Source organism: Lottia gigantea (genome assembly GCF_000327385.1).
Source record: "Lottia gigantea unplaced genomic scaffold LOTGIsca_63, whole genome shotgun sequence".
NCBI lineage: Eukaryota > Metazoa > Mollusca > Gastropoda > Lottiidae > Lottia > Lottia gigantea.
The window spans coordinates 828,475-855,826 of record NW_008710145.1 but is presented as its reverse complement, the minus strand read 5'-3'; the positions used below and the strand labels follow the sequence as shown (position 1 = coordinate 855,826).

At 30.7% G+C, this 27,352-nt stretch overlaps 2 protein-coding genes across 2 annotated transcripts; both read left to right on the top strand.

The window, feature by feature from the left end:
- Nucleotides 1-7,443: 7,443 nt before the first annotated feature.
- LOTGIDRAFT_220570 (hypothetical protein) lies at nucleotides 7,444-12,904 on the top strand (the record flags this gene model as incomplete). The annotated part of the gene is made up of 11 exons (XM_009064514.1): nucleotides 7,444-7,647; nucleotides 8,715-8,853; nucleotides 9,260-9,397; nucleotides 9,802-9,924; nucleotides 10,234-10,809; nucleotides 10,970-11,025; nucleotides 11,161-11,235; nucleotides 11,404-11,613; nucleotides 11,861-12,052; nucleotides 12,251-12,385; nucleotides 12,764-12,904. The coding sequence occupies 11 exons, from the start codon at nucleotides 7,444-7,446 to the stop codon at nucleotides 12,902-12,904; spliced, it is 1,989 nt and encodes a 662-aa protein (XP_009062762.1).
- A 3,351-nt stretch (nucleotides 12,905-16,255) lies between these two features.
- LOTGIDRAFT_194952 (hypothetical protein) lies at nucleotides 16,256-25,809 on the top strand. Its single transcript, XM_009064513.1, has 24 exons — nucleotides 16,256-16,366; nucleotides 17,338-17,430; nucleotides 17,628-17,672; nucleotides 17,976-18,031; nucleotides 18,231-18,315; nucleotides 18,444-18,533; nucleotides 19,013-19,081; nucleotides 19,488-19,523; nucleotides 19,786-19,906; nucleotides 20,029-20,111; nucleotides 20,374-20,484; nucleotides 20,835-20,993; nucleotides 21,217-21,271; nucleotides 21,482-21,603; nucleotides 21,772-21,846; nucleotides 22,230-22,295; nucleotides 22,417-22,552; nucleotides 22,917-23,002; nucleotides 23,293-23,386; nucleotides 23,652-23,782; nucleotides 23,902-23,985; nucleotides 24,265-24,379; nucleotides 24,959-25,090; nucleotides 25,301-25,809. Exons 1-24 carry the CDS (start codon nucleotides 16,364-16,366, stop codon nucleotides 25,465-25,467), a joined length of 2,214 nt encoding a protein of 737 aa, XP_009062761.1. The 5' UTR covers nucleotides 16,256-16,363; the 3' UTR covers nucleotides 25,468-25,809.
- Nucleotides 25,810-27,352: the final 1,543 nt, after the last annotated feature.

The window sequence follows — 27,352 nt, the reverse complement described above, 5'->3', positions numbered from 1 at the left end:
TAAATTGTAAATTTATATCATATGTCAATGATATAGTCTGAATAATATTTACATTTTCAATACATCAACTATAGTTTAATAGAAATTAAGAATCAAGCATTTGTCATGAACTCCTGCACAAAAAGAAGTCAATGGTGTCCAGGTTTTTCCAAGGGATTTTTACCCACCTAATGCTAATGTTACCACACAGAAATTAGCCTTCAAAATAACCTCTGTGAAACACGTTTCAATTTTTTGTTTGTTGACCTAAATGCATATAATGTTACACAGAAAAATTATGTACAGTAATGAGAGAAGGTTTATATAAAAAAAGTAACAATGGTGTCTTTTGATAAAGGTGAATGTTCTCACAACAGTACATTATCAAAACACTATGTTCTCACAGGAACATTACTGTAGCTGTATTAATACATTGTTTCAAAACAATAATTTCTATACCTCCTTTATTAATGATTTCTGTTTTCTATTTAGCAGCATACATCTAGTATGGTTTACAGCTAAAAATTGAATACTTTTTAGAGATTAATGGAAATAGATTACTAATTTTAATGGAAGACCTTCAGACGGATGTTTATGGGTAATACCAATGTATGCTCCACATTTCATGTGGGAATTTAAAAATTATTATCACTCTTATTACAGTTAATAGTCAAGCTCAATTCAGTAGTTGATATACTATTTATCTACTGGCCCATGACCTACAATTATTAAAAAATAAAAGTTATATCACTAGTTGACAGTATGATGAGGTCTATAAATTCCTACTGGATTAAAACTGAATAATAAAAAGGTGACCTTCAGACAGTTAATGAGATCTGCCTAATGATACCATAAGTGTAATAATGACAAGGTAAGCTATCAAGTCAAAGCATTTGTTTTGACTATTGGATACACCCTGAAGTTATAAAATAACATTCAATAGGGATGACCTAATTTTATTTATTTCACAGGTAAAAACACTGCACCTATTGACATAGTCAATATTACTTTCCTTTAAATCAAACTGAAGACACCTACACCAAATTTCAGATTGCCTCAAGGCTAAACAAAACACAATATTTAAAATAGACAAATTTTATTGAATGCTAAGAAGATAAAAGACAACAGAAATCGTAAGGTTTCGTACCTATCACTAAGAAAATTGAAAAAAATTAATCAAAAAGGCTATAAACCAATAGACGGCAGATTGACATTCAGTGATATCATTTGATTGATTGCTAAATAATTTTTTTTTTAATTCTATTTTGTTTCATGTAATCAATTCTAGAACAAGTTGTGAAAAGTACAGAGACCTTCTTCTTTCTCAGCAGAAATTTTAACATGCTGTTCAAAGTTGGGCTAATGAAGATAGATAATAACATGCAATGTAAAAAATTTTGCCAGGACAGTGTCATTAGCTATTCTGATTTCTAACTGTCAAGACATCTTCAACAACAACAGTCTTATTGCACACAGGAACTCAGTTCATTGTCTGATGAGAATGATTGAACACTTTTTTTAATGTCAATTTTTCTGATCTGCATTACTGAAGAGTTGAAGAAGACACTATATTATGTCCTACCAGAATAGAACTTATAACCACAGGTAAAAGAGAAAGCAACTAACATGCTTATTAAGGTCACACCAATCCCTCAACTGAATTTTTGTATATGGGTGGATTTTGGTATCCATGCAAAAACCATTCTACTTATTATATAGCTCTTACATGATAATGCATAGAAAACCTTAAATATTTGGAATATTTAGATATACTTTGTTTAGTTGAAAACTGGGCATGGAATTTTCTCCCTATTCTAATTGTCTCTTTCAAAGTTAATTTACTACTGTTTGTTAGCCTTAGAAAATATTGTGTCCTCATTAGAAACTTTTATCCTGTTTCATAATATAGTATTTATGATATCATTATGTGTAATATTTTGGTTAGTGACAATTATACAATATTGATCAGAGAATATCATGATTTTTCTTTTAATCTCAAATTAGAATCTCAGCATAAGAACAGAGTGTTGACACCAGTCCTTAAAATATTTCTGAAATCTAAGCCTGAATCTAAGTTATTTTCACCCTCTTCATGACTAAAAATGTTTAAGCCACCTGATCAATACGAACTTATACTAAATAGAAAAAAGATTACATTGTCACATTAAATATTAAAAAATTAAGTGATGAATATTAAATGCTTTTACCAAGTGATAAAATTTAAATAGGGGTGTATGCACTTCAAAATCTTTGTTTAATCGATTGTATGGGTCGACAAACTTTACATAACTGACAGTTAGGTGCATTTATAATGTGATAAATGTTTAACCTAAACGATACATCCTATAATGTCAGTGCTAGAAAGAAACAATCAAATTTTTTCTATGCTTCTGATGATTATTAAGACAAATGACATACTCATTCCAAAATGGAAATTAAAATGATGCAAGAACTATTGTATTTTTGATATTTGTCTTTCAATACATCACTAAGTGTTCAAATTGTGTAAGATAAATATTTGTGACCTATGAAAGGAAGATTGCTAAACAGTCTCTTTTAGACTTGAATCTTTGATTTTCAACACAGTTTCCCTTAAAGTCATATTATTATGAATAGCCTCTTGTTGTATGGATGAGATCAGGGACAATGAACTCAAATATCCCTTGACAGTTAAAATAACTATGTTTCCCACTTAAAATATCATGTCCTACATTACCTGTAGCATTTTCCTCCTCAAAAAATAGATTGTAACCCCCACCTTATTTCGAAAAAATTTCAAATTACAATTTGTATACTTTTTAGACTCCTAAAATAGATTAGAAAGCACCAATATTCATACATGTGTACCAGTCAGGACAAAAAATCTGGAGATTGGGTGAAAAGTCATGAGATTTTTCCAAAGCGCGTAAATTTGTGATTTTGAAACTCCAAATTAATTCTTTTTTTTTTAAAATAAGCCTCAAGACTTGTAAATCAATTAATCAATTTATCATACCCAGGCAAAATAATTCTAGAAATAGTGCCTAATACTTCAAATTTAGGGGCCCATAAAATTTAATATTAATTGTCAAGGTGAAATAATGTTTGAAAACAAGAAAGCAAGCATAATCTCAGTCCTTTAGTTTAAATTAAATGGTAACGGTAGGCCAACATCTTACATGTTATACCATATTAAAAAGTCAGTATGTTCTGAAAGCAATATTTAGTAAATAGCATGTACTAGCAATGTTACTTTTTCCAAAGGTGTAATTCATGATAGCTAAAATATCTCCAGTCCGATCATTAAATAATTTTCCTGCAACACCCTCATAATATTGAATATCATTTCCAAATTTTTCTGTCAGAGAATTTTCTCTGATCCTCCATGGGAGACTTGCACATTTGGAATCTCTACCCGACAGCTGTCCCTCCATTTAGTCAGTCTGTCCCCAATATGTACCCCTTGTTCCTGGAGACTGACACCAACATTGGCTCTTTAAAATAAATTTTTTGGTAGGAATAAAAAAAAATATTTACTAGAGTAGTGTATTAGTTTTGAAATGTATGTGCGCATGTACAACACATTCATTTCCTCCTTCTGATTCGGTATGAACAACCTGTATTCATTATGGCAAGCTATGGTAAAATATATATTGCAAATGGTTTACAACATTTACAATTATTTATTTATCATATTTAACGTTGGTGAAAGCAGGAGTATATCAAGAGTCTGACAACTGTAAATGTAGCAAACCTTTGAGGATATTGGAAAAATGTGACATCAATTCCTTTAATATCATTCTTAACCAACATATCTGATATTATGAAAGTATGAAATCATACCAAGGAAGGGAAATTTGAAAGAAGATTTACTACCTACAGATAGCAACGTTTCTTTTGTAACACTACCACCATAAGAAAATTTGTGGTTTCTCTCAACTGTAAAACCAATTTGCCCTGTGTCATCATAGTCAATTATGGGAATATTCATTAATTGATTAGTAATTTTAAAAATGCAATTTCATTTATGAAGACTCACACATTACACATAGAGCAAATGTATTTGAAACTTATGGCATCCCTTAATAATAAAGGTATTTAATTAAGACATACTGAAAAGATGGAGTTATACCCTACCTTTAATAGTTTCCTATACAGAAACTTGATCCTGTCATTTGTATGAACTCAGGTGCGCTTGTACCGCTCGTAGAGGTTTCGTTTACGGGTGACTAACCAGGTAGTATTTCAGGTTGATTTTTCTCTCAATCGTTTGAAGAATCTAGGTGACATTCCATTCTACACGTTGGTGATTCTGAGATTTGAAGTACTTCGTAATAACTAAGAGATAACTTGATACTAACGATAGGTCTTAACAACACAGATGACATCAAGAGATTTTCAATCGCGCCCTCAATCGAGACGAATGACCCACTAAAATGGGGTTGATGCTATTTTGATTTCAAAGGGAAATATAAGGATGTCAGTTTATTTTACATAAATTTTGTCTGCATGTTACAAGTATGTTTATTGATATAACTTTGAATAAATTAGAAGAGGATTTTGTTATATTCAATGATTATGTCATATAACCAAATATCCTGATTTTATTAATTTTCACCAATTATCGACCTACCTGTCATACCTGTAATTGTGGACTGTCCCAGGTAAACAGAATACCTGGCTGGTGACAAAGCAAGTGACGTCACGTGACTAGGCAATCCCAAGGAATGAAGACATTGAAACTTGTATTATTAATCATTAATTTTAGCACCTTTAATAGAGGATTTGAGTACCACTAATATAATTCGTTAGTTCTTAGTTGATTTAAAATATTTTTGTAGAAAACATGAATCTCTTATCAAATTTAACTAATCTTCATGTTAATGGTAACAAAAGCGAACAGCGTAGGCCTACCGCGCAGTAAGCCTAAAATTCATTCAAGAAATTATAGCGCCAAAATAAACGGGCCGGTGAATATACGACTGCAGAATCCCTCAAAGTAATTGTCCCGCCACTAACGAGATAGGTACTACATGTAGGTATTGTGTAAATCATAAAATACATGTAGTCATACTTCCTATACGACTGCTTCCTCCCCAACCCCCCTTTAGAAATATTTGCCTGGCCTTAAATGTACAGATGATTTGAATGACTTCTTAAGTTCCATATAGGCCCAGTTGAACGAACCCCTTAAAATTAAACCTAATGAAAAGTGCACTGTAAGTAAGCCAGATAGGTTAACAAGGGGACAATATTAGCGAAGGGAACCAGATGAATGTAGTGAAAGAAGCGTTCTAAGTGAGTGGACAGGTGAACCTAGTGTAAGGAGCAGTGTAAAAGTAAGTAGGCCTAAGACAGATAAACCTACGAAAGAGGAGGTTTAAAGGGATTGTAAAGAGGTTTTTCAAATATTGTTATCTGTATCGGGGACGCCGATAGCATCAATTTGCACCAATCCAATTTTCCTTCCGACGTCTAAGCGAAAGGAGCAGTGTAAGTAGGGGAGACGGTGAACTTAGTGAAAATAGCAGTGTAAGTAAAGGAGTCAGATAATCTTAGTGAAAGGAGCAGTGTAAGTAAGGGAGACAGATGAACCTAGTTAAAGGAGCAGTGCAAGTAAGGGAGACAGATGAACTTAGCGAAAGGACCAGTGTAAGTAAGGGAGGCAGATGAATCTAGTGAAAAAAGCAGTGTAAGTATGGGAGACAGATGAACTTAGCGAAAGGTGCAGTGTAAGTAAAGGAGTGAGATGAACTTAGTGAAAATAGCAGTGTAAGTAAAGGAGTCACAGGTGTTATGAAAGGAGCCGTGCAAGTAAGGGAGACGGATGAACTTAGTGAAAGGAGCAGTGTAAATAAAGGAGACAGATGAACCTAGTTAAAGGAGCAGTGCAAGTAAGGGAGACAGATGAACTTAGCGAAAGGAGCAGTGCAAGTAAGAGAGACAGATGAACTTAGCGAAAGGAGCAGTGCAAGTAAGGGAGACAGATGAACTTAGCGAAAGGAGCAGTGTAAGTAAGGGAGACAGATGAACTTAGCGAAAGGAGCAGTGTAATTAAGGGAGACAGATGAACCTAGTTAAAAAGCAGCGTAAGTAAGGGATACAGATGAACTTAGCGAAAAAGCCGTGTAAGTGAGGGAGAAAGATGAACCCAGTGAAAAAGCATTGTAAGTAAAGGAGTCAGATGATCCTAGTGAAATGAGCTGCGTATAAGTAAGATAGACAGAAAGACAGTAAGGCAGACAGATGATCTTAAAGATAAAAGCAGTGTTAGTAAGAAAGACAGGTGAACTTGGTGAGAAGGTGATATGAGAGTTGTAAGTAGGCTGCGAAAGGCGGATGAACCAAGTCAAAGGAGCAGCGTATGGATAGACAGACGAACCAGGCAAAATGGAAGTGAATGCGAGACGAAAACAGAAACGGGTAATAAGTTAGGCTATAATTGATCTTATAAGTGTGATTTGTATTCTCTTTTTTAAAAGAGATGCATATTTACACACAATTATAGATCAAACTTAATATTAGGATATAATAACCATAGGGTTACAATTAATGTATCGAACACTATTTTAACAGTGAAAATATTGTTTTACTATGCAGACGTGAATGACAGAGGATCTACCAGTCCCCCTCGCTAGTCGCTAAGTGAAAAGATTAACAAATTAACTCTTTTGAACTAATAGTGGCAAGAGAACACAATATATAACAAAGCCTTTAATTGACGTTCCTATCCAGTTGATACAGCCTATACAATGTTCATGTTATGGCATGTATGTGCTTCCATAATCCACTAATGAGAGAAGAAGGGAGGTAACTCTCTTTCGGATTTATCGCAGTGGAACGTTCAGGCAATAACAATCACTATCAGGTAGATCAGCAGAGGTGCGTTTTGCATTTTTTGAGACGTTTATTTGTTGCATTCTCTTGAATCATTGACTTAATTACTATTTGAATCTATTAGGTTGCTATATATCGTCATTATATGCTAAATGAAGCCCTCGTTATAAGGAATCCTCCTGACCTCAGTCGAAAACATTGGAATGTCAATAAACGAATATGTGTATCGAAGTCCGAGTAGCTGAACATTTTTTCCCATTCAAAGTGAAATTTTATGCTTTTTTGAGTCGTTTTGGGCTAATGCATACCTGTAATGCCATGCAATGAAGGAATCTATTCTTAAAGGATCTTCGACTTGAAATGCACTGATGCAGACCTAGGCTTAGACTCTAATACACAGTAACAGGATCTGTATTTATGCCTCATAAATTGTCACTTTTTGCATGGAATGTGATGAAAGTCTAAACCTCTAGGTGTATTTTAATATTATATCATTTTAATATATTAATTATCCTATCATATACAAGTCTTTTTTTTTTTGATCATTGCATGTTTAGCTCATGTTTTTTAGAATCTGGTATGGTGTCGGAAGAACAAAAAAAATAGATCATCATTATATCACAGTCTGGGCCATTTGTTTCCATTAATATGGAGTTTAAAGACAGGATAGATGACATCAGTATAAGACATAGAGATGACTCGAAAGAACCATTTGAACCATTGGTGGTCATGCAGTTTTCTTCTAAAACAAATCAAGCTGCTGTTACCTGGATGATTGCCAAATTGCAGGCTTCAAAACAGAATGGTGGTGCTAATTTACAAGTTCGCACTATGGTTATGCCACATAATAGTGTAAGTGAACTTCCCAAATAATAGCTTTCATTGTTACTACAACATTTTAAAAAATATATATATGTTATCAATATTATCAATAATAGGCCTAAGGGTGATAAAAGTAAATTCAACAAAATTTGAATTATTTTCAGGATTCAGAGCCAGATAGTGGTTTGGTAAGATTTGAATATTGCATGGATTGAAGGTGTACCTCTAATGAATTGTTTTTGTCTTAAACTAATTTTTCACTTTTTCCAATTTATCTTACGGGTTTTTGTAAAACGGGTCTAATTTCACTTCTACGTTTTATTTATGAAGCAGATGTCCAATTCACATAATTATTTACAGCACCAACACTTTGAGTTATTCATGAAGATTAAATTTGATCCTCCCAACATTTCAATGTTTGTTTACCTTTTTAAATTTGTAAATGGAGCACATGTATACATTTGACTTTTTCTACTTTGCCTCTGACATACATATTTTTAGGTTATTGACATACTTGCACTTACAACCAATCAAAAGAGTCTATAGTTAAGGTTTCAACGGTTAGACAGTGATATGGAAAATTGACAAAATGCGTCTTAGTACATTCATATCCTTTGAGTCCACTATCAAAGTTTTATCAAATTAAACCTGAACTTTCTTGAGATATAAGACATGTTGATTATTAATATAAAAGTGATTGTTACTTTACAAATGTCCTTCATGCAATCAACAACCAGTAGCATTAGATAGTCTGTTCCCATGTGTGCATTGCAACCAAACTTAAATATTTCTTAATGGTGCATGGCTAGATAATCCTCCTATATGTTTTTGAAAAGTGTTATAGGACTTGCAACCTTGTGTTACTTCATAGGGCAAGAATAGGATTAAAATCTGTAATATCAATTTTTGCAAAGTTCTACTTTCCTCTTCTCACCTATTGCCTCTTACTATGGGATTTATTTTGTTCTTACTTTTTTGATAGTCCATTTGAAACAAAATGTTTTAATATTTGGATACATAATAAGGTTATAAATGAATTTATAATACTACAATATTTTTTCATTTATAGAGATATATCTTTAAACTCTATATTCTAGGAAACAGTATTATATATTGGTGCCAGTAGTCACAGATTGATTTTAGCAGGAGAGTTATTAGAGATTAAAAAACTAACATTAGATGGACATTATAAAGAAATATCAATTCATGATTTACAATCATTTCAAGGATCAGGTAGTTCTTTATATTTGCAAGCGTACATTGCAGAATCATCTCTTTCTGGATTTGTTCAAACAACATTACCATGCTTATTGATATTTCTTAATTTACTCTGGTAAATATTTCGAAATATATCAACTTTACAATTCAAGTGAATACCCATAACTGTTCTGTTACAAAACTGAATTTGTCTTAACATTGCAAAATATTTGCTTTGAGTCTCTTTCAAATAGTTTTATATCTATGTAATCCATCTTAACTTGAATATCTTTATCATAAGGAAGCACAAGATATATGAATATACTATTTCTGACCTTTATTAACTCAACGTTTCACATGCTTATACAGGCAGCATTATCAAGAGAAAAAAGCTTCTTTACCTATATGTAAGTATCTATATGTGGTATGCCTATTATTATTATAGATGATCCAAAAACATTTTTCAACAACAGTGAGAAACAAAAGATTATAAAACATGAAATAGAGGGTATCCGGGCTCAGGCTATGGATAGTAATATACCAGGCTATGAGAAAATCAGGTTATATCCTGGCAAATCTATTAGTAAGTTCCTATACGTTTTAATTAATTCCACTTAAAACAGTCTTTTTGTACATGTTGGTACAAACCAAAAGATTTAGCCATAATGAGAGAGTTTTTATGTTATCAGAATCCTATCAGTTAATTTTCTTATACGTCCAGATGAAATATATGTTGTCAGCAGTCCACAATTGCTGGTAAACACTCTACAAGGCATAATTGATTTAGATGAAACTTTGTGAAATTGTTTACTATCACCGAAGGATAAACTGGAAGATTAAAAAAGTTCATAAAAAGTGTATAATGGTTAAATATTTCATACAGGTAATGGTCCTTCTGATCAATGTTAAACAAAGCTGTCAGTGAATATAGGCTCCCATTCCTAGAATCCATTTATATATTATATATTATTTACTTTTAAATTGTAGTCAAGAAATATTTAAGTCGTGGATTAGTATTACAACTGTATCCTTTACATGATGAAGAAGAAATAAAGAGACTAGGGGATGAATGGTATAACTATAAAAAAGTATTTAATCCTCAACCCATAGGTAAATAATCTCAACATTTTCATCATGTTATTATTAATTATTGATTTGAACTGAATGAGACTGGAAAAATAGCATCTTGATCAGTAGGACATAAAACTCCATTCATTTCATTTCATTTTCATGACATCTGATGAATTCCGTAAAGAGAATTAAAGGTTATTTAACCAGATTATGATATTTATATAGAGTAATCTATTAAACACTTTTATAATCTTTTTAATCTTTGATTATTGTTAATTGTTGTATTATACTTAAGTAGATTATTACAAATAATATTACAATATCCACATACAATAAAATCTATTTCAGATAAAATACGCAATTATTTTGGGGAGAAAATTGCAGTTTATTTTGCATTTCTTGGTGTTTATACAATAGCATTGATACCACCAGCTTTGATTGGTATAATATATTTAATTACGGCCTGGAAGAGTGTATACAGAGAAGCTATATTTGCCATATTTAATCTGATCTGGTCAACTTTGTTATTAGAGGGCTGGAAACGCTACTGTTCTGAAATCAGTTTTAAATGGGGAACATTAGAAAATGTAGGAACATCATTTGAAGAACCAAGAGCTAATTATCGTGGTGAATTGGGACGGAATATAGTAACTGGTAATCCAGAACCTGTTTATCCTAAATGGAAGAGATTAGCTAAATTTTATTTTGTAACTGTACCAGTTATAAGTTTATGTTTATGTGCCGCGTTCTTTGTGATGTTGTTATATTTTTGGATGCAGGCTTGGGCTGATAAAGCCTATATAGATAGTGGTCATAGCTACTTCTATTTACCTGTCCTATATACACCTTCAGGAATATATGCTGTTATGATTGCTGTTGTTAATGCTATATATAGACTTATAGCTAGAGAACTCAATGATTGGGGTTTGTATTTTACATGATCCTTTTTTGTTTTGAAAGTAATCTCATTATGTGCTTTGCCATATGATAATTAAGTTCAAATGAGATAAAACGATCCATTCCTCGCAAAGCAAAATAAATTTGCTTTTTTAAATCCCTCTTAAATTGTTCTTGTTTCTTTCAGAAAACCACCGTTTAGAATCTTCATACAATAATCATTTTATAGTTAAACTTGTTTTGGTGAGTTTTTAATCTGTTGAAATATTTTATTCTCCATCTATGTTCTATATTTGGTAAATACAGTTGATAAGAAAAAGTTCAGAGAAAATTTAGATGTGTTGTAGAAATATTAATTGATGCTTGTTTTTATTCCAGTTTGACTTTGTTAATTGTTTTATGTCATTATTTTACGTGGCCTTTTATCTACAAAATAGAACATTACTCAGAAGTGTAAGTATTATATTATATTATATAAATTTCTTGGCTTGATTCTTTTAGCTTTCTGAGTCAGTTGTCAGAATGGTCATAGCTTTTAATGCTAATCACTAGACCACTTAAGAAAATTGATAGGTCTTAAATTGATTATCACTCTTCCAAAATCTTAAATTTATTTTTCAGCATTTAGCCTGTTTGTTGATAGCATCTCAGTTAATGGGACAAATACAAGAGGCCATGGTACCATTTTTCTTTTTTAAACGACGAGAGAAACAGCTGAGTAAAGCTATAACAATGGTTGAAGAATTAAAGCCATTAGATGATAAAGCTGAAGAGATAGATAAAGGTGTATTAAAGAGAAGTATTGTTGAAGGTTCTATGTCTGTTTATGATGTAAGTATAATATAAATTGGTATATGTCATTTATTGGATATGAAAGTTTCAAGTGAACCAGAATTCTTCTTAGTCACATACTGCCAGCTCCTCTTTCTAATACTGATCTTACAATGATCTTGGGCATGTACATTGTATTATGAGAATTGAATAACATATTTTTCAATGTAATTCAAACATGATATACTGTGTCAGAATTTAACTTTATTTTTGGTCACTATGATTTACACTGTATTTTTAATTTCAGAGCACCAATAATGACTATTTAGAACTATTTCTACAGTTTGGTTATGTTTTTCTCTTCTCTTCTGCCTTCCCACTTGCAGCATTGTGGGCTTTACTGAACAATGTCACTGAAATCAGATGTGATGCCTTTAAGATGTGTCGAGTTTCTCAAAGACCATTTGCAGAATCAGCTTCTAGTATTGGGGCTTGGCAGGTATGTGTTTTAATTTGTAATTAAGTATGAGCATAAACAGTGATCTTTATTGCTGAAGTAGTCTTTTGGTGTTTGGATAAGACAATACTATGTACATCCATTTGCCTTATTTCATCTAACAACACAATATATTACATAGTCATTGAGACCTTATTTCTCAAAATGTTTTGTAGAACTAAGTAATCTGTTATATTATAGGTAGCATTTGAGGTGATTGGTTTAATGTCAGTAATAACTAATACTGCATTGATTGGTATGGACCCTACTGTACAAGCATTATTACCATCAGATATATCAGCTGTTAATATGGTCATCATCTTTGTCATTGTTGAGGTCAGTTGTAATTTCTTCTTTATTCTTTGATATGCCTGAGACATGTATTCTTTCTGGACAAATTGTTCTCATTGCCTTGAACATGTGGTTTCTCCTTGTCACTTGCAATAATATGTTCTCTACCATCAGCTGCTGCTATGATGATAGACTCCATGATAAACACAAGAAGTCAGGTTTAATTTTGGGTAGAAAAAAAAAAATATTCAAACCAGAAATTCATTGTTACCACTTTTACTACCTGAAATTAAATTATTCGACATCACTAATCCAATTATAAAGGTTAGGTTGAAATGCAAATATAACTCATGAAAACATGTCCATAGGTCCAAGGCATAAGGGTCTGATTTCTCAACCAATAGGTATTTTTCTTTTTTTTAGCATTGTGTACTGGTTATAAAAGGAGCTGTTGCTATCTTCATACCTGATATACCTAAATGGGTTGAATTAGAAATAGCTAGAAAAGAATATAGAACTAAACAAGCATTGCAGGCAGAGGTTTGTACATCTTTCTATCTTTGATTTTGATTAAATTTGATATCTCAAGAATTACTGATCAGATTTAGATTTCAATTAAATTGATACTCAGGCTCTCTCATGTTGTGTGAGGGAGACTACTCTAATCAGCTACCAATGTCCTAAAAGAATATAAACTATTGACTTAATGATCATATTATTTTATGAATTAATAAAAACTATTTTATGTTTTCAGAAAATAGCATCTTCACCCAAAAAGAGACAAATTATAAATGAAGTCAGTAAACCAAGCTATTCTAATAGATCTACAGAAATATAGATGGATATCATATCCTGGGATTGTATGCAATATTTTTTTATGATCCAATTTTACAGAAATATTAATTAGAAAAAGGTTTTTGAAACATCAAATTTTTTGGATTGACAAACCAAATTCCTTACTATAATCAATTTGTATCTTTGAACAATTATTTTTCAAAATTAATTAATACATGTAACTGTTTATTTATAATCAAATCTTGCCAAATTTTGATATATGAGTAACATTATTCTGGGTTAAGTCTGTATTAATGATAGTTTGCTATTGAATTGTATTGTATACAATGTTAATTCAGTTAACAATTTTTAGACACACAGGATTATCTATTGCAATAGGCTGTGTAATTGCCAACTTATTGAATTACTAGTCTTACAAGACTAAATATATCTTGGGTGATCACTTGAAACATTGTATAACAATATATTACTTTTCGAGAAAACTGCAAAAAACTTTTTGTACACGTATTTTGTCTATTCTATGAAAATTTAAACCTTGTATAACAATTTGAGTATTCTGACCTATTCAACCAATAACTCATATAACAGTACAGTATACGAGGTTTTTCGTTTTCATCAGCAGAAAAAGGAACATTGAACCTTGTATGATATAAAATTTTACGAGGTTTTAAATCTGACTGTTTGTATTCATGTTATTTAATTGGTGGTTTTTGGTTATTTACAATCAAGCTAAGAATAAGAGGTTTTGTTCACAAGATCCGTGCTTTTACGAGCTTTCGAACGGTACCAAAAAGTCAAGTGACCAAATATGGCATATACAAGGTTTCAAGCAGTCACCCACAATATACCATATATTACGAGCAATTTATACCATTCTTGAAGATTTTGATTCCCATTGATGTTCAGAAAATACTCAACCTGCTGAATGTGGATAATAATGTTTAGCAATCATATCATCAAGAATATCACCACCAGCAAATTACCTTACACTGTAGTTCTTTTTCAGTAATGACGAGACATAAAGTGTGTTACCACAATTAGTAGTTCCTTTAGTTATGTTGAAGAAAATATTAGTTTTAGAATAGAAATTTAGGAAGTTATGTGAAAGTTGATTATGTAAAAACTGGTAGCATTTTATGCAGGTTTAGACCTGTAAACAATATGGTTGTAGGCGTATAGAAGTTTAGAACAAATAGCGGTAGATTAATTGCCTTAAAAGAAAAGAATTTGATGCAGCATGAACCATTTCTTGAAATCTCATATAGAACATGAATTCAAATGTATAATGAAAACTAGAATATTACTTATTTATGTGACTTGCAAATTTTATTTACACTATTCCTATTTCCACTCTGACATCTGTAAATGCCATCCAAGCCAAATAATATTTTCAGGTGTGAAATCATACTCTGTTGTAAGTTTCTGTTGAATTGCAGGAACTTCAGACATCAGACAAGAGATGGTAGTGGTGAAAATAATTTACTGTAACCAATAAATAACTCACTACTCAGAACACAGGAGATTGTTCTTGTTCATATTTTGAAATGTTTTTAAAGTTCATTTATAAGTTTGATTTTTGATAATTGTGTTAAGGGTTGGGTAAAATAATCAGTTATTTTTGCTTTCGATAATCGATTTAATCAAATTTCATAATCAATCTCAATTTGGTAATGGATGCCCAGCCCTAGATGCGTTGTATTTTAATGATAGTATTATAGTTAGATTTTTGTTATCTTTAATAATTATTCAGTATTTTATCTCATTATCATTATTATTATTTTTTTTTCAGGACAAGGGTATTACATAATTATTATATTGTATATGATATTGTCTTATTTGTAGTGTTGATCAAATATTTTCAATATTTTTCATTTTTACTTATTAAACTACGAACAAATTATGTGCAGTTTAAGGATACAGTATTCTGAATATTTGCGTTTATTACTAATGATATTATTATACCAATGGTTTCTGATCAATGGAGATGATTATTCTTAATTGTCATGACGGTATGAATCATTGTGGTAAATCTTTGTTAAATTGTAGGAGAACTAGTTGTTAGATTTTACTTTTGAAAAGTGATATGGAAAGCTTAAGAATTTAGATAACTGTATACTTTCTTGCCTAGATGCATGCAAATTCTCAAAAAAAAAAACTTTGCGAACAAATGGTAACCACTTAAAATCCCTTTGAAAAAAATATAGCCTTATTTAGATCTATGTTTCGAAAATTCCTCGAGTTTTGAGTCAACTGTATGGTTGTCTTACTTTGTTATCCCTGAATACGCAGCAGTTCTTGAACTTATCTCATATTTTTATATTCTTTTATCAATTTTTTTTATAATTATACACTTGTTTATTAATTTCTTACTATGACTGTGAAATATTTGAAAGTTAACCTCTACTTCAAAAGCAGCAGTTCAAACAGTGATATTATTTGATACCCATTTTGGCAGCATTACTATTTTATGTAAAAATCTCTTTAGATATATCATGCTGTATTTATAAGAGAAGTCTTATCCATCTATTAAATTTTACTAAAATATTTATATTCCCATTAGGTATATCGACTAATCAAGTCTTATCCGTAAGTAAATTGGATGGATATTGGTGTGGGATTTGTGACAGAAAATCTGAAGGGAAACATGCCCATACAAGTATTAGAATGACATTTCTATTGCATTAATCTCTACTATTTACTGTACAGGCTATGTCATGCAGTCTATTATGTTATTTCGTTATCTTTTTATTTATCAGTAGTTGTTTTAGATTTTGTTATTATTATACATGTATATTCTTTTTGAATTGAATAAAAGTCATAATCATAATTTTGTTTTATTTGTTATTTACCTTCACATTGTATCATAATTACCAGTGAAAGGATTTCTGCCTCATACCTATTCCTTGATTTTCTCAATATTATCTTCTTCGGCTTATATGGTATTTTTTGCAGAAGAACAAGACATCATAATTTAATTCTTAAAAGTGATATTGAGCTCTATCAGTGCAGCAAATAAACGTCATATTGTATAATTTGATATGGTCTGAATACAGTATGACAGGAAGAGTTATTTCCCCTCAATTAATCGTACTAAATGAAAGAACAAAATGGTCACCGGAAGTAAACAAAAAGTGGACGTGTAAAATAAAATTGCAATGAAAATATATTATGTAGGATAGCAGGAAACTTTCTACATACATTTCTACATTTGATACATACAAATTAAGCATGGTAATTACCCTTTGAAGACATTAACCACGGTTTTCTTTCAGTTCTAATATAATGACTGTCCTAAAGTCCTAAACTGACAGAAATGAAGAACTTCTCTCCTCTGTCAGTCTCTTGTTTTTTTCAATTATTGATAAAAATCGTCAGGGCCCATTTGCTACGCCAATTTCATGTTTTGTATTTTTTATAAATGTTTATACTCATTTAGTAGCTCCTTACTTTGTCATGAATTTTACTGTCACACTTTTTAATGACACCCCTGGTTTTTAACAGTACGGGTAGCCTATTTCATACAGTGGTGTAACCTATTTTCGTGCATATAAGGATTTAACACCGACTTTCATCAAAGTTTAAAAAAACGAAATTTTTTTTTATGTCTTAGATGTTTCCTCAGATATTCTACAAATAATTAAAATTGGTTTGTTTCTATTTTCTTTATGAATCCTTCACTTTGACCCATATTTCATGAGCAACCAACTCGGCAACAGTGACAGAATGTGTCACCTATTTTGAAATCCGCCATTTTGTATTTGTCCAAGTATACAATATCATTTTACCTTGCTTGAAACTACTGGATTCATTATACTAGCTAACATTGTAGAGATAACCCATGTTTGTCAAAACAAGCAAATGCGGAGGTCACGCGAGGTCGCACATGGAAATTATTAATCATTTTCGAAGATGCACGAAAAATATGTTAGCACGAAATTAGGTTACTTGACTGTATATATTATAGCCCTAAAGAAATCCTATTATCAAGTTTTAATAAGGATATATATAAAGTTAAACTGTTTGAGCACTACAAATTTAAATTGTTTGAACTGTTAAAACTGTCTAATGTATCATCCATGGTTTCTTGACTGATGCTAGTTTAGATCCACTCACATTTAAAATGTAATATAACATTAGATAAGATTATTTTCCATAGAAATATTTATATTAGAATATAATAGTGATACGTTAATTTTTCACAGGATTACTCAAAGTTTTTGGATGATAGTTTTGATGCTAAAGAATGGGTGAATGCTGCATTTAGAAACCACAAAGATACTGCTGTATCAAAAGATGTAAGTCTGATGAAGTTTTGGGACTAAATGATTTTTCCCTGTTTTATTGCATTAACTGCTTTTTCTGGGGTATCTTAAGCTCACAATTAATGATGAATATTTTTGACTAGAAAATCTTAAAATTCCCACACAATGTATTAAAATGGATTCTACTCTTTCATTATAACAGTTATGTTTTAATAATTTTTGTTTGATAGCAATATGCCACTACACTGGTTATGAAATTACAGATGTTTATTCAGGTCAGTAGAATACCTTATTAGCACTTGTGGGCCTTGGATCAATAACTTCTGAGTATGAAAATGAATCAAGGAAAATAGATCAGTATTAACTCGATTAATCTTGGTATTGAGTGTTATAGACGATTATCTCTTGTAGAAGCAAGGTTTACAATTTACATCTTTAACATATATGTTCAATTAATAAGAATTGAATTGAAAGTATTAAACAATTTATTTCATGTAAATGCAAGCTATTAAGCTGAAAAGAACAAACTAAAATACTAAAAATAAAGTATTGATAGAACAAAATAATTTCTATTACAGGAAGTAAATAATATACTAGAAGAAGCCAGTCAACAAGCTTTACAAAATCTACCAAGGTATGCAGAATAGCTAAATTGTTGTAGTATTCAATTCTTATATCCATATTTACATGTATGTTCGACTTCCTTGCCTTATTTGTAGTCAGTGCTAATATTTGATTGACAGTCATAATTGTTGTGTTTTTTGGGGTTTTTTTGCAATGCAATTTTGACTATGACATGGATAAGTCATACAGAAATTTTCTTGGTCTTGTAGAGTTATGAGAGAAATAGATGCTGTAAGACAAGAAGCTTCTCTATTACAAGATCAAATGAGAATGGTTAAAGAAGATATTCAGAAGGTAAATTTTTGGTAAATGATCTGCTTTAAAACTTTTTCTCTTCCTGATCAATTCGTTAATAGACCCTTCAGTCCTTAGGCTAGACAGTGAAATTATTTAAGACCATTTTAACTGAAACTTAATTTTAGGTTGAACAGAGTACTGCTCAATCAATGCAAGTGCTATTAAAGTTAGATGGCATTAAAGGTAGAATGAAAACAACAGCTGAAGCATTGAAGGTATTTATATTCTGGTTTAATTTTACTGTCCAGATAACTGGTATAATCATAAAATATTAGAATACAGTTCATGACCATTTCCAAGATCTTCTGTGGCTCATCGAGTTAGTCGCTTGTTCATTGACATGAAAATTTATTGCCAGTATAAGACAAAGTAAAACATTCAGATATTTAAAACAAGCTCTTCACTTGTAAAGTGCTAACATGCTTGGTATGTTTGATGTGATAAAGGCTGTGTATTCAATCATTTCAACAGTTGGAATAAATAATAGTAGGATTGCAAAATCGTGATTATTGCAGTATTGTACGCTGCATGATGTTGTTCACTATCAAAATTAGAAGCAAGAAACTTTTTTAATTTTCCATATTTGTAATTCATAGTAAGAACAGAAATTAAACATTGTCAGCAAGATAGGGTGTACTTCAAACAACATACCAGTCGCATTCAAGCTATTTCACATATTTGATTACTGTTGTAGGAAGCTGATAATTGGACAACATTAAGTGCTGATGTAGAAGAAGTTTTTCACTCTAATGATATACAGGCTGTAAGTTTGTTTTTAAATCATTTGTCAGATAAAAGCTCAATTACCTGTAAAAAATTGGGCATTCAAGAGTATAAAAAACAAATTAGCAAATGGAAATGAAATGAATAGAGTTTTACGTCCTACTTTTCTGCACCATGTGGGCTAATGAAGACGGGCTACGCCATACAGAGTGCAACGAGGGAAATTTTGCCAGGACAGCAGCACTAGGCTGCTCTTTTTTCGATTTCCAACTGTCAAGGGATATTTAACGCACACAGGGCCCCATGGTTTATCCGAAAGACTAGACATGTTTTTGCATGTCAGCCCCTCTTATTTGCATCACTGACAGGGGGAAACCAATTAGCAAATGGAGACTAATCAGATTACTTTTCATAACACACATAACACTCTTCATGTCTTTTTGTAGATAACAGACAAATTAACAGGAATGCAGCAGAGCTTGGTAAGTACATGATATTTTTTTAAATCTTATCAATTAGAAATTTGCTGTTAATTTGACATTATATTGATAAATATGATCTGCCCAGCACTTCACCTTAAATGGTTAATTTTACATTGATCACTCAAGTATTGTACTAGGCTGATGTCATATAAGGAGATATGTTTCACAGTTATGATTATTTGAAAAATAGCTATTACCTAGTATGTGTAATAAACGATCTTTATATTGTTTCTCCCGTCATTTTCTAACCTGATTATTTCAGCAAATGTTAGTAGATACACCAGACTATGCTGATAGATGTCAGCATCTTGAGAAATTGAAGAATAGATTAGAAGCTATATTGAGTCCACAACTTATAGCAGCCTTTAACACACAATCTCTAGGTAAGAATGAATGGATAATCATAGGATTATATTTTAAATAGAAAATATGATGTAATCTAGGCTTTAATGTTGAATTGTTATATGATGATTTTAGTTGATTTGAACTGTTTGATTTATTTTAGAATCAGCCAAGATGTATACTAAGATGTTTGACAATATTGAAAGATTACCACAGTTGTATAAATATTATCACAAATGTCATAAGGTAATTTATTTTTAATCATTCTGTTTATGATAATGCAATTGATTTATTTTGGTAAGTGATGTAACTAATTACATTGTTAAAAAGTAACAAAAGCAAACTTTATGACAAAGTATTTTTTAATTGTAACATAACTGATAGTAATTGAACTCTGATTGTTTTCTTTTGGTAATTCGTTTGAAAACATTCTGCTTATTTTTGTTATATAGTTATGTAAGGAGGATTACCATTATAAGTATACTGAAATGTACCTGTCTTATTGCAGGGTAAATTATTAGAGAATTGGAGAGATATAGTTGATAGTAAACAAGATGAAACTACTATTGAATGGTTAACTGAGTTATATGATTTATTATTGTCTACATGGCATTCACAGGTAAAATACCCATTCATCACATCAATCATGTTTTTCATGTTTACAAATGTAATATTGATATTGGAATTTTACTGTATTTTTCAATTAATTCAAATTGTTCTGCTTGTTTGGGATTTATAGAATGACAGTTTACTAAAACAAGGTTCAGACTTGTTCCACGTATACTGAAAACAATGAGTGTAGATGTAAATAAAGCTGGTAGAGAAAGGAATAGAAAGGTAAATTTTGAATGTGACACACCCAATTGGGCAATTCCAAACCATTTGATTCGTGCCAGGAATTGAAACATACTGAACTTATTCAGAAATTCCCATTTGAGAGCCACCTAAGAAACCCATGTTATTTTGTAGATTAATTGGTGTAGTCAGGTATTTAAAGATCCAGTACCTATTGTATGTGATTTGATATCAGAATCATTAACTAGTTTAGATCCCCCTATATTAACATGTATATCTGGTTTGATATCAACTCGTGGTGATACATTATCAACATTAACAGAGCTAAAAAAGGTAACATTTATGATATATTGAAGGATTTGCTTCACAAGAGTCTTGCGTTTTTTTTTAATGAATGAAATGGAGTTTTCTATCTATTTTTCTACTCCAATTTGAGCTAATGAAGACAGTCATGTAAAGGCAATTCATCTTGTATTTAGTTTTTGTTACAAAATTTATAAATAGGCCCTATTTTGTGTATAATTTTACAAAATGATGATGTTTGCTTGATGTTTAGATAACAGAAAGATTTGCTACTAATTTAGAGACTACAGTAGAATCTCATATGACAGGTAATTATTGACTATTTTTGGCTTTCTCATTTTGCAAAGCTCAGCCTCAGTTACAATTTTGGTCACAAAATAAATGATATCAACTTTGATATTTTTAAAAATATATATAGTGTAGATATATTAATTTCTATTAATGTTTGACTCACTAGAACATGATTCACATTTTGATCTTTTATTGAATTAATTTATTCACTATTTCAGATAGTTTAGAACATTCTGCTAGTTTAGAAAAGTTATTATTAAGTATTTATGCCCCATATAGATCATATTTACCCAAATATTCAACATTCCAAGAGGTGGTATTAATTCAAGACTTGGATAATATTAAAATGGTAAGTATTATAAAGCAAGGATGAAATGATACTTTATTTGAATTATAATTGTCTTATTAGTTTCTTATTGTTGAAATACATTTATATTCATGGCTTGTGCTCTGAATTTCACTTTTGTCTTGGAAAAGATTCACCTCTATGATGTGTTACTAATTCTTGTTATTTTAGGATCATGAAGAAGTAATGGATACAGTACAACTGTTGTCAGAAACTGTTAATAAATTATTTTCTGCTGCCAATAAGGTAAAATGACATAAATTTTAACTGTATCACTTCTAATTTTCCTGAATATCAGGAAATTTATTAAATTTTGAGGCGTTTTTAATGTCAATTTCTTGTTTATCACTATCATTGATTGATTATCTACATTGCTCAAAATTGTGTCTTGAAAGCTAGTTGTTCGGATGGAACAATAAACCGAGGCCCCGTGTGCTAATGCCACTGTCCTGGAAAAATTTCCCTCATTGCACCCTGCATGGTGTTGCCCGTCTTCATTAGCCCACATGGTGCAGAAAAGTAGGACGTAAAACTCCATTCATTTCATTCATTTCATTTCATTGATTGATTAGATGTTAATTCTACTTAGCTCAATATTATGACATTAAAGCTGTCTTATGATATTTTAGGCTAATACAAGATGTCAGAAGTTAACAAATGGTTTTTGTTATGTTGGTTTATTAGATGCTTATAAAGTAAGTATTATCTTATTGAAAACTGGATCTGGTATGAAAGAGATAAAGGTGCCAGTGGGTATTAACTTGCTTTGCGTTACACCATGTTCTTTATAGTTATTTCGTACTGCTTTTTTTCCAGACCTATTTTCTATGTTATTGTCGTGAATTTCGACGTGTTTTAATCAATATTCGAGAGAAATGTGGTATTAATCAAGGTAGTGAGGGAGAAGATTGGTCTAATTTTCAACATTCATTACGTTTAATACAAACTTGTGGTAGGTAATAAGAACATTTTATAATATGGCTCATGGTCTTTCGCTTGTTGAGAACCATAATAGATTCTGCTTCTGTGGATGTCAAATATGCCAATTATTTTATCAATTATGTAACATTATGTATTGTCTGCTTTCACATGCATAATCTCAGGCTAGAGAGAAATCAGCATCCACAAGCTCATGAGGATTCAAGTAGACGTATTTGGAAGGATGTGTTTGGCCCATATTGAACTCATCAACCACCACCACAAACATAAGACAACGCAGGAAAACATCATTTGACTTTGATGAGACTGTCTGTATTCTACTGGTCCAAATCTCAGTAGATGAATCAGCTTTATTTCTCTTACTAATTAATTTCTAGGTGATTTAATATTACATGCTGAAGAATTAGATCAAGAAGTTGTTAGTTCTATTTTACATTCTGTTGGTAGACATATTGGTTCTCCTGTTAGAGATTCAGAAAAAAGGTATGTTCAATAGTAAAAAAATTACATGATATTGAACATATTTAACATATTAACTGTAATTTTTTATATATATATGTATCTGCAGCTGGCAATTTCAGGCATCCATCTTATATCAATATTATTGTGAAATCTTAGATTCTTTGAAGGAACAGGTTGTTTCAGGTTTATGATAATAGTAAACTATTAAGGATTTGACAAACTTTTTATTTAATGTTCTTTGTTTTTTTCAATTAAATCACTCATGTGTATCTTTATTACAGAAACTTGAAGAATCGTCATTGTTTACAGTTTCAAGCTAGTTTATTTATTGATAATAAAGATGATATAGAAACATTAGAAATCATGATCAGTAAATTAGAAGAGGGTGAGTAACATCTCTTCATGAAGTTTTGATGTACTTGAAAATTGTTGATGTTTAGTATGTTTCGTAATACTCATTGTTTGAATGGATGAAACAAGCTGCTTTCCACAAAGCACCTGTGCCGCTAGTTAGACGTCAGATCATGATAGGAGCCCAAGGATATTTCTCCAAATTCTCATTGATATAGTCAATGATTACCACATCTAGTTTGACAAGACCTGTGAGCATTATACACACAAATACACAGTATTGTGATTGTTGATTGTAGGTGATACACCATCAAAACTTACCGATATTAAATCTGAAATGTGTAAGCTATGTGAAGAAGTACATAAGTTTGGTTTTGAAATAGTGTTTGCTCAGTTGAAGAAATATTTGTCCAATATATCTAACATGGAGGTAAGTTTTGTTTTTCAAATCCAAATTGTTGCTATGAACTCTCTCAGACAAAATTACCAGTAGATACATTTATTATATGAAGTATAGATATATGAGATGGCATAATATTATTATTTCAGATCTGGACTTCTAAAAGAGCTGAGGGAGCATTAACATCAGATTTACCTAGTTTTAGTTTGTCTCCACAAGAATATATAACAAAGGTTAGTTGTTAATTAACTTTATTGGTATTCAGAGGGATTTAAGAGAGGCTTTCTATCTTTCTATAGACATTTCAAGCTAGTATTTGCACTATTTTTTTTTCCATGCAAAAATTTGACAGCACATTCTGGTGTTCCTGGTCCATTGTTCATATACAATGGCTAGTATCTTTTATGATTCCTGTAACTCTGCTGCTTTAGCCCTGTAAGATTCAGTCATGGATTTTTCTTGTTGGTTATGTTATTTGTTATTTGTACTGATGGGTGTTACTATAATTTCAGATTGGTCAATATTTGATGACCATACCACAACATTTAGAACCATTTATGTTACATGATAACCCTACATTAACTACTGCATTAAAATATGGTAAATTACCTTATATAGATGATCAAGGTAATTATACTTATTTATGATTTATTCTACTATTTATTGTCTATACTCTACAATTGTTCAAAAGAAGACACAATTAAAAGCAAATTCTTGACTGAAATTTTGATAAAAACAAAAATTCTTGTTATGGGAATGAAATGTACGGAAGCGTATTAGGGCCATTCATATTTTTTTTTTTTTTAATTTTCAAGTTAGTATGTTGAATTTTCAAGTTAGTAACTTGAATTTTCAAGTTAGTATATTGAATTTTCAAGTTAGTAACTGGAATTTTCAAGTTAGTAACTGGAATTTTCAAGATACTAACTTGAAAATTCAAGATACTAACTTGAAAATTCAAGATACTAACTTGAAAATTCAAGATACTAACTTGAAAATTTAATTTGACATTAAAATAGCAGTTTAAGATATTCTACTTATTTCCTTGATCATTACAGAGAGAAACATTTAATTGACTAATATAAATTAGGTTAAATAGTTCTTTTGAGTTAGATTTATTGCCTTGTGTTTTATAAATAGACCACATATATAAGGATGTCGTTCTTGGATGTCATATTATATTTTAAGTCAATCAATATTTTTCAGATTTGCCAGAACATTTAGCTGATCTATGGTTGGAATCTGTTGCTAAGGGAACAATGCATATTTATTGTGAAGAAATACTGAAGATTATAAATCTATCACCACATGCAACAAAACAGTTGATAACAGATATAGGTAACTATTAATATATAACTTTTATAACATAAAACATGATGAAAGTTTTTTAATTATGATTTTTCAGAAATTTGAGGATGGTCCTGTTTTTTAGCAGATGAGTTTCTTACATGCAAAGATAACTTCACTTTCATTAAGCAACGATTATCAAATTTTGAGATAAATATTTACAACTGAATGTTTTTTATAATAAATATTGATTATTATCAGAGTATTTATTGAATGTATTAGATGATTTAGGATTACAACCAACAGATAATATCAGTAATATAAATATATTATTACAAGCTACAACAGAGGATTTTACTGATAAAGCTGAAACTATGCCACAAAGACTGACCCATGCTATAAGTGCGATGCGGCATATTGAACTTTAGATTTACTTTTGTGATTGTTGTATTTTGTTGCAATTTGTTGAAATATTGTGCACTAAAGGTTGTTAGACGAGCAATGAGTTATGGCATCATTGTTGTGGCTTAATATTTTTCATCATAATTGTCTGTATTCAGGAGCACAATCCGGTGCATAGCACCAGCACAGGACACTCATTTTCATCTCACTAATGATTATTTTTATTGAGGGATTTGTTATAGTTGTTGAAATAATGTAAAATTGTTTATGAAAAATGTGGGATATATAAATGAAATTTAACAATTTAATAATGTATAGTACTTTATACTCTATTGGATTTAAATGTTATATTAAAAAGTAAAAACAACATTTGTTCTAGTCTACTGTATCTTCTGGCTCCCTTCTTCTTAACAAAGTATTGAAAATTCAACAATTATACATGGTAAATTAAGATGCATTTGAATAATATCTGGGAACTGTTTTGAGATAGAAGAATATATTGAGAGTTTTTTTATATCTCTGGTACTTAAATAACCTATTGCTGAGTGGTGATACAATTACTAAAAAAAGAGGCTTTTGGTAGAATTCAATTGTTTGTGCTGTCAAAAATGAGCAAAATAAGTTTAATATGGAAATGACATAATTATTGAAGTGATATTAAGGAATATCTATGTGGTATCAGTGAGTGTATTTAAAACTGTGTTAAAGGAGTTCATATCAAAGAAGAATAAGGAATAAATAAACAATGATGATCTCTCATTAATCCACAAGTTCCTTGATGGTAAGTTATATTTATATTTATTTTGTTTATGACTTACTATACTACTATTGTGTACTATTGCACACTTCACAGTATTTTCTGACTTTATTAGCTCATTCTAACACACAAAAATAAGGGCACAAAACTGCTTTATATACACTATATGTATTTGATTTAGAAATATGCTACTATGTTATCTGCCCAAATGTTTGTCCATATTGTCTTTTAAATGCAATTGGCCATGGTTTGAATTCTGATTGGAGTTGATTGGTATTTATGCCAATTAAAACTTAAAAGCTGTATCAAATTTCTTAATGTAACTTTTGAAGACTTTATTGATGATAATCTGGGAGATTCTATTCTTAAAAGTTATGAAGACCTTGCTTGTAAACTTTTTATATGTATCAGAGGTACTGATATCATTAATTTGCACCATTCAGATTGTCAGTCAGACATCTCAAGGTAAGCGTTTTATGACGTCACTACAAATAAGCTGTTCTGGATATAAAAGGACTTTTGCGATAGTGATGTCATAATGTACATAGTTTAGTTGAATTGTAAGAACCACAGGCGTCTGATTGAAAATTGGAATGGTGCAAATCGATGCTATCAGTGTTCTCAATACAAGAACAATAAATAAATATCATTTTATATCAAAAAAGACTTTGCTTTGTTCTAAATTCTTCCGATGACAAAATAAGTGATTCATTGTTTAAATCATTCAAATCGTTTTGTCTAAAAATGGACATTTTTGTTCTGAAATACTGTTGAGTTGTATGAAATGAAAAGTCATAGTAAAGTGAGGGTGTATTGAATTATTGAAATTGAAGTGTTTTCTTCCTGAGTTAAGTATTAATAAAACAGTTTCTATCATTTATCATAGTGTTTAACTGATTACTAAGAAAGAGGTGATTTAAATTTTGAAAATCAGACTGCTTGTGGAAAATACAAAAGAAAATATTAATCAAACAAAGATAACTTCCACTTTTGACATGACAGGAAAAATAAAAAGATGCATGTAACCCAGAAATGTCAACAAAGTCCCTTAAATTTCTGACAGTAGCTTGCACAGTATTTAGAAACAATTTAGAAAATTAAATTATAATATTTTCACTATCTGATATTCGTTACTGAATGTGTGATGATTACAC

Coding starts and splice junctions, on each gene's coding strand:
- LOTGIDRAFT_194952 (XM_009064513.1), top strand. Junction 21,604..21,771: donor ACTTGGATAATATTAAAATG/GTAAGTATTATA, acceptor TTGTTATTTTAG/GATCATGAAGAAGTAATGGA. Junction 22,553..22,916: donor ACGTTTAATACAAACTTGTG/GTAGGTAATAAG, acceptor ATTAATTTCTAG/GTGATTTAATATTACATGCT.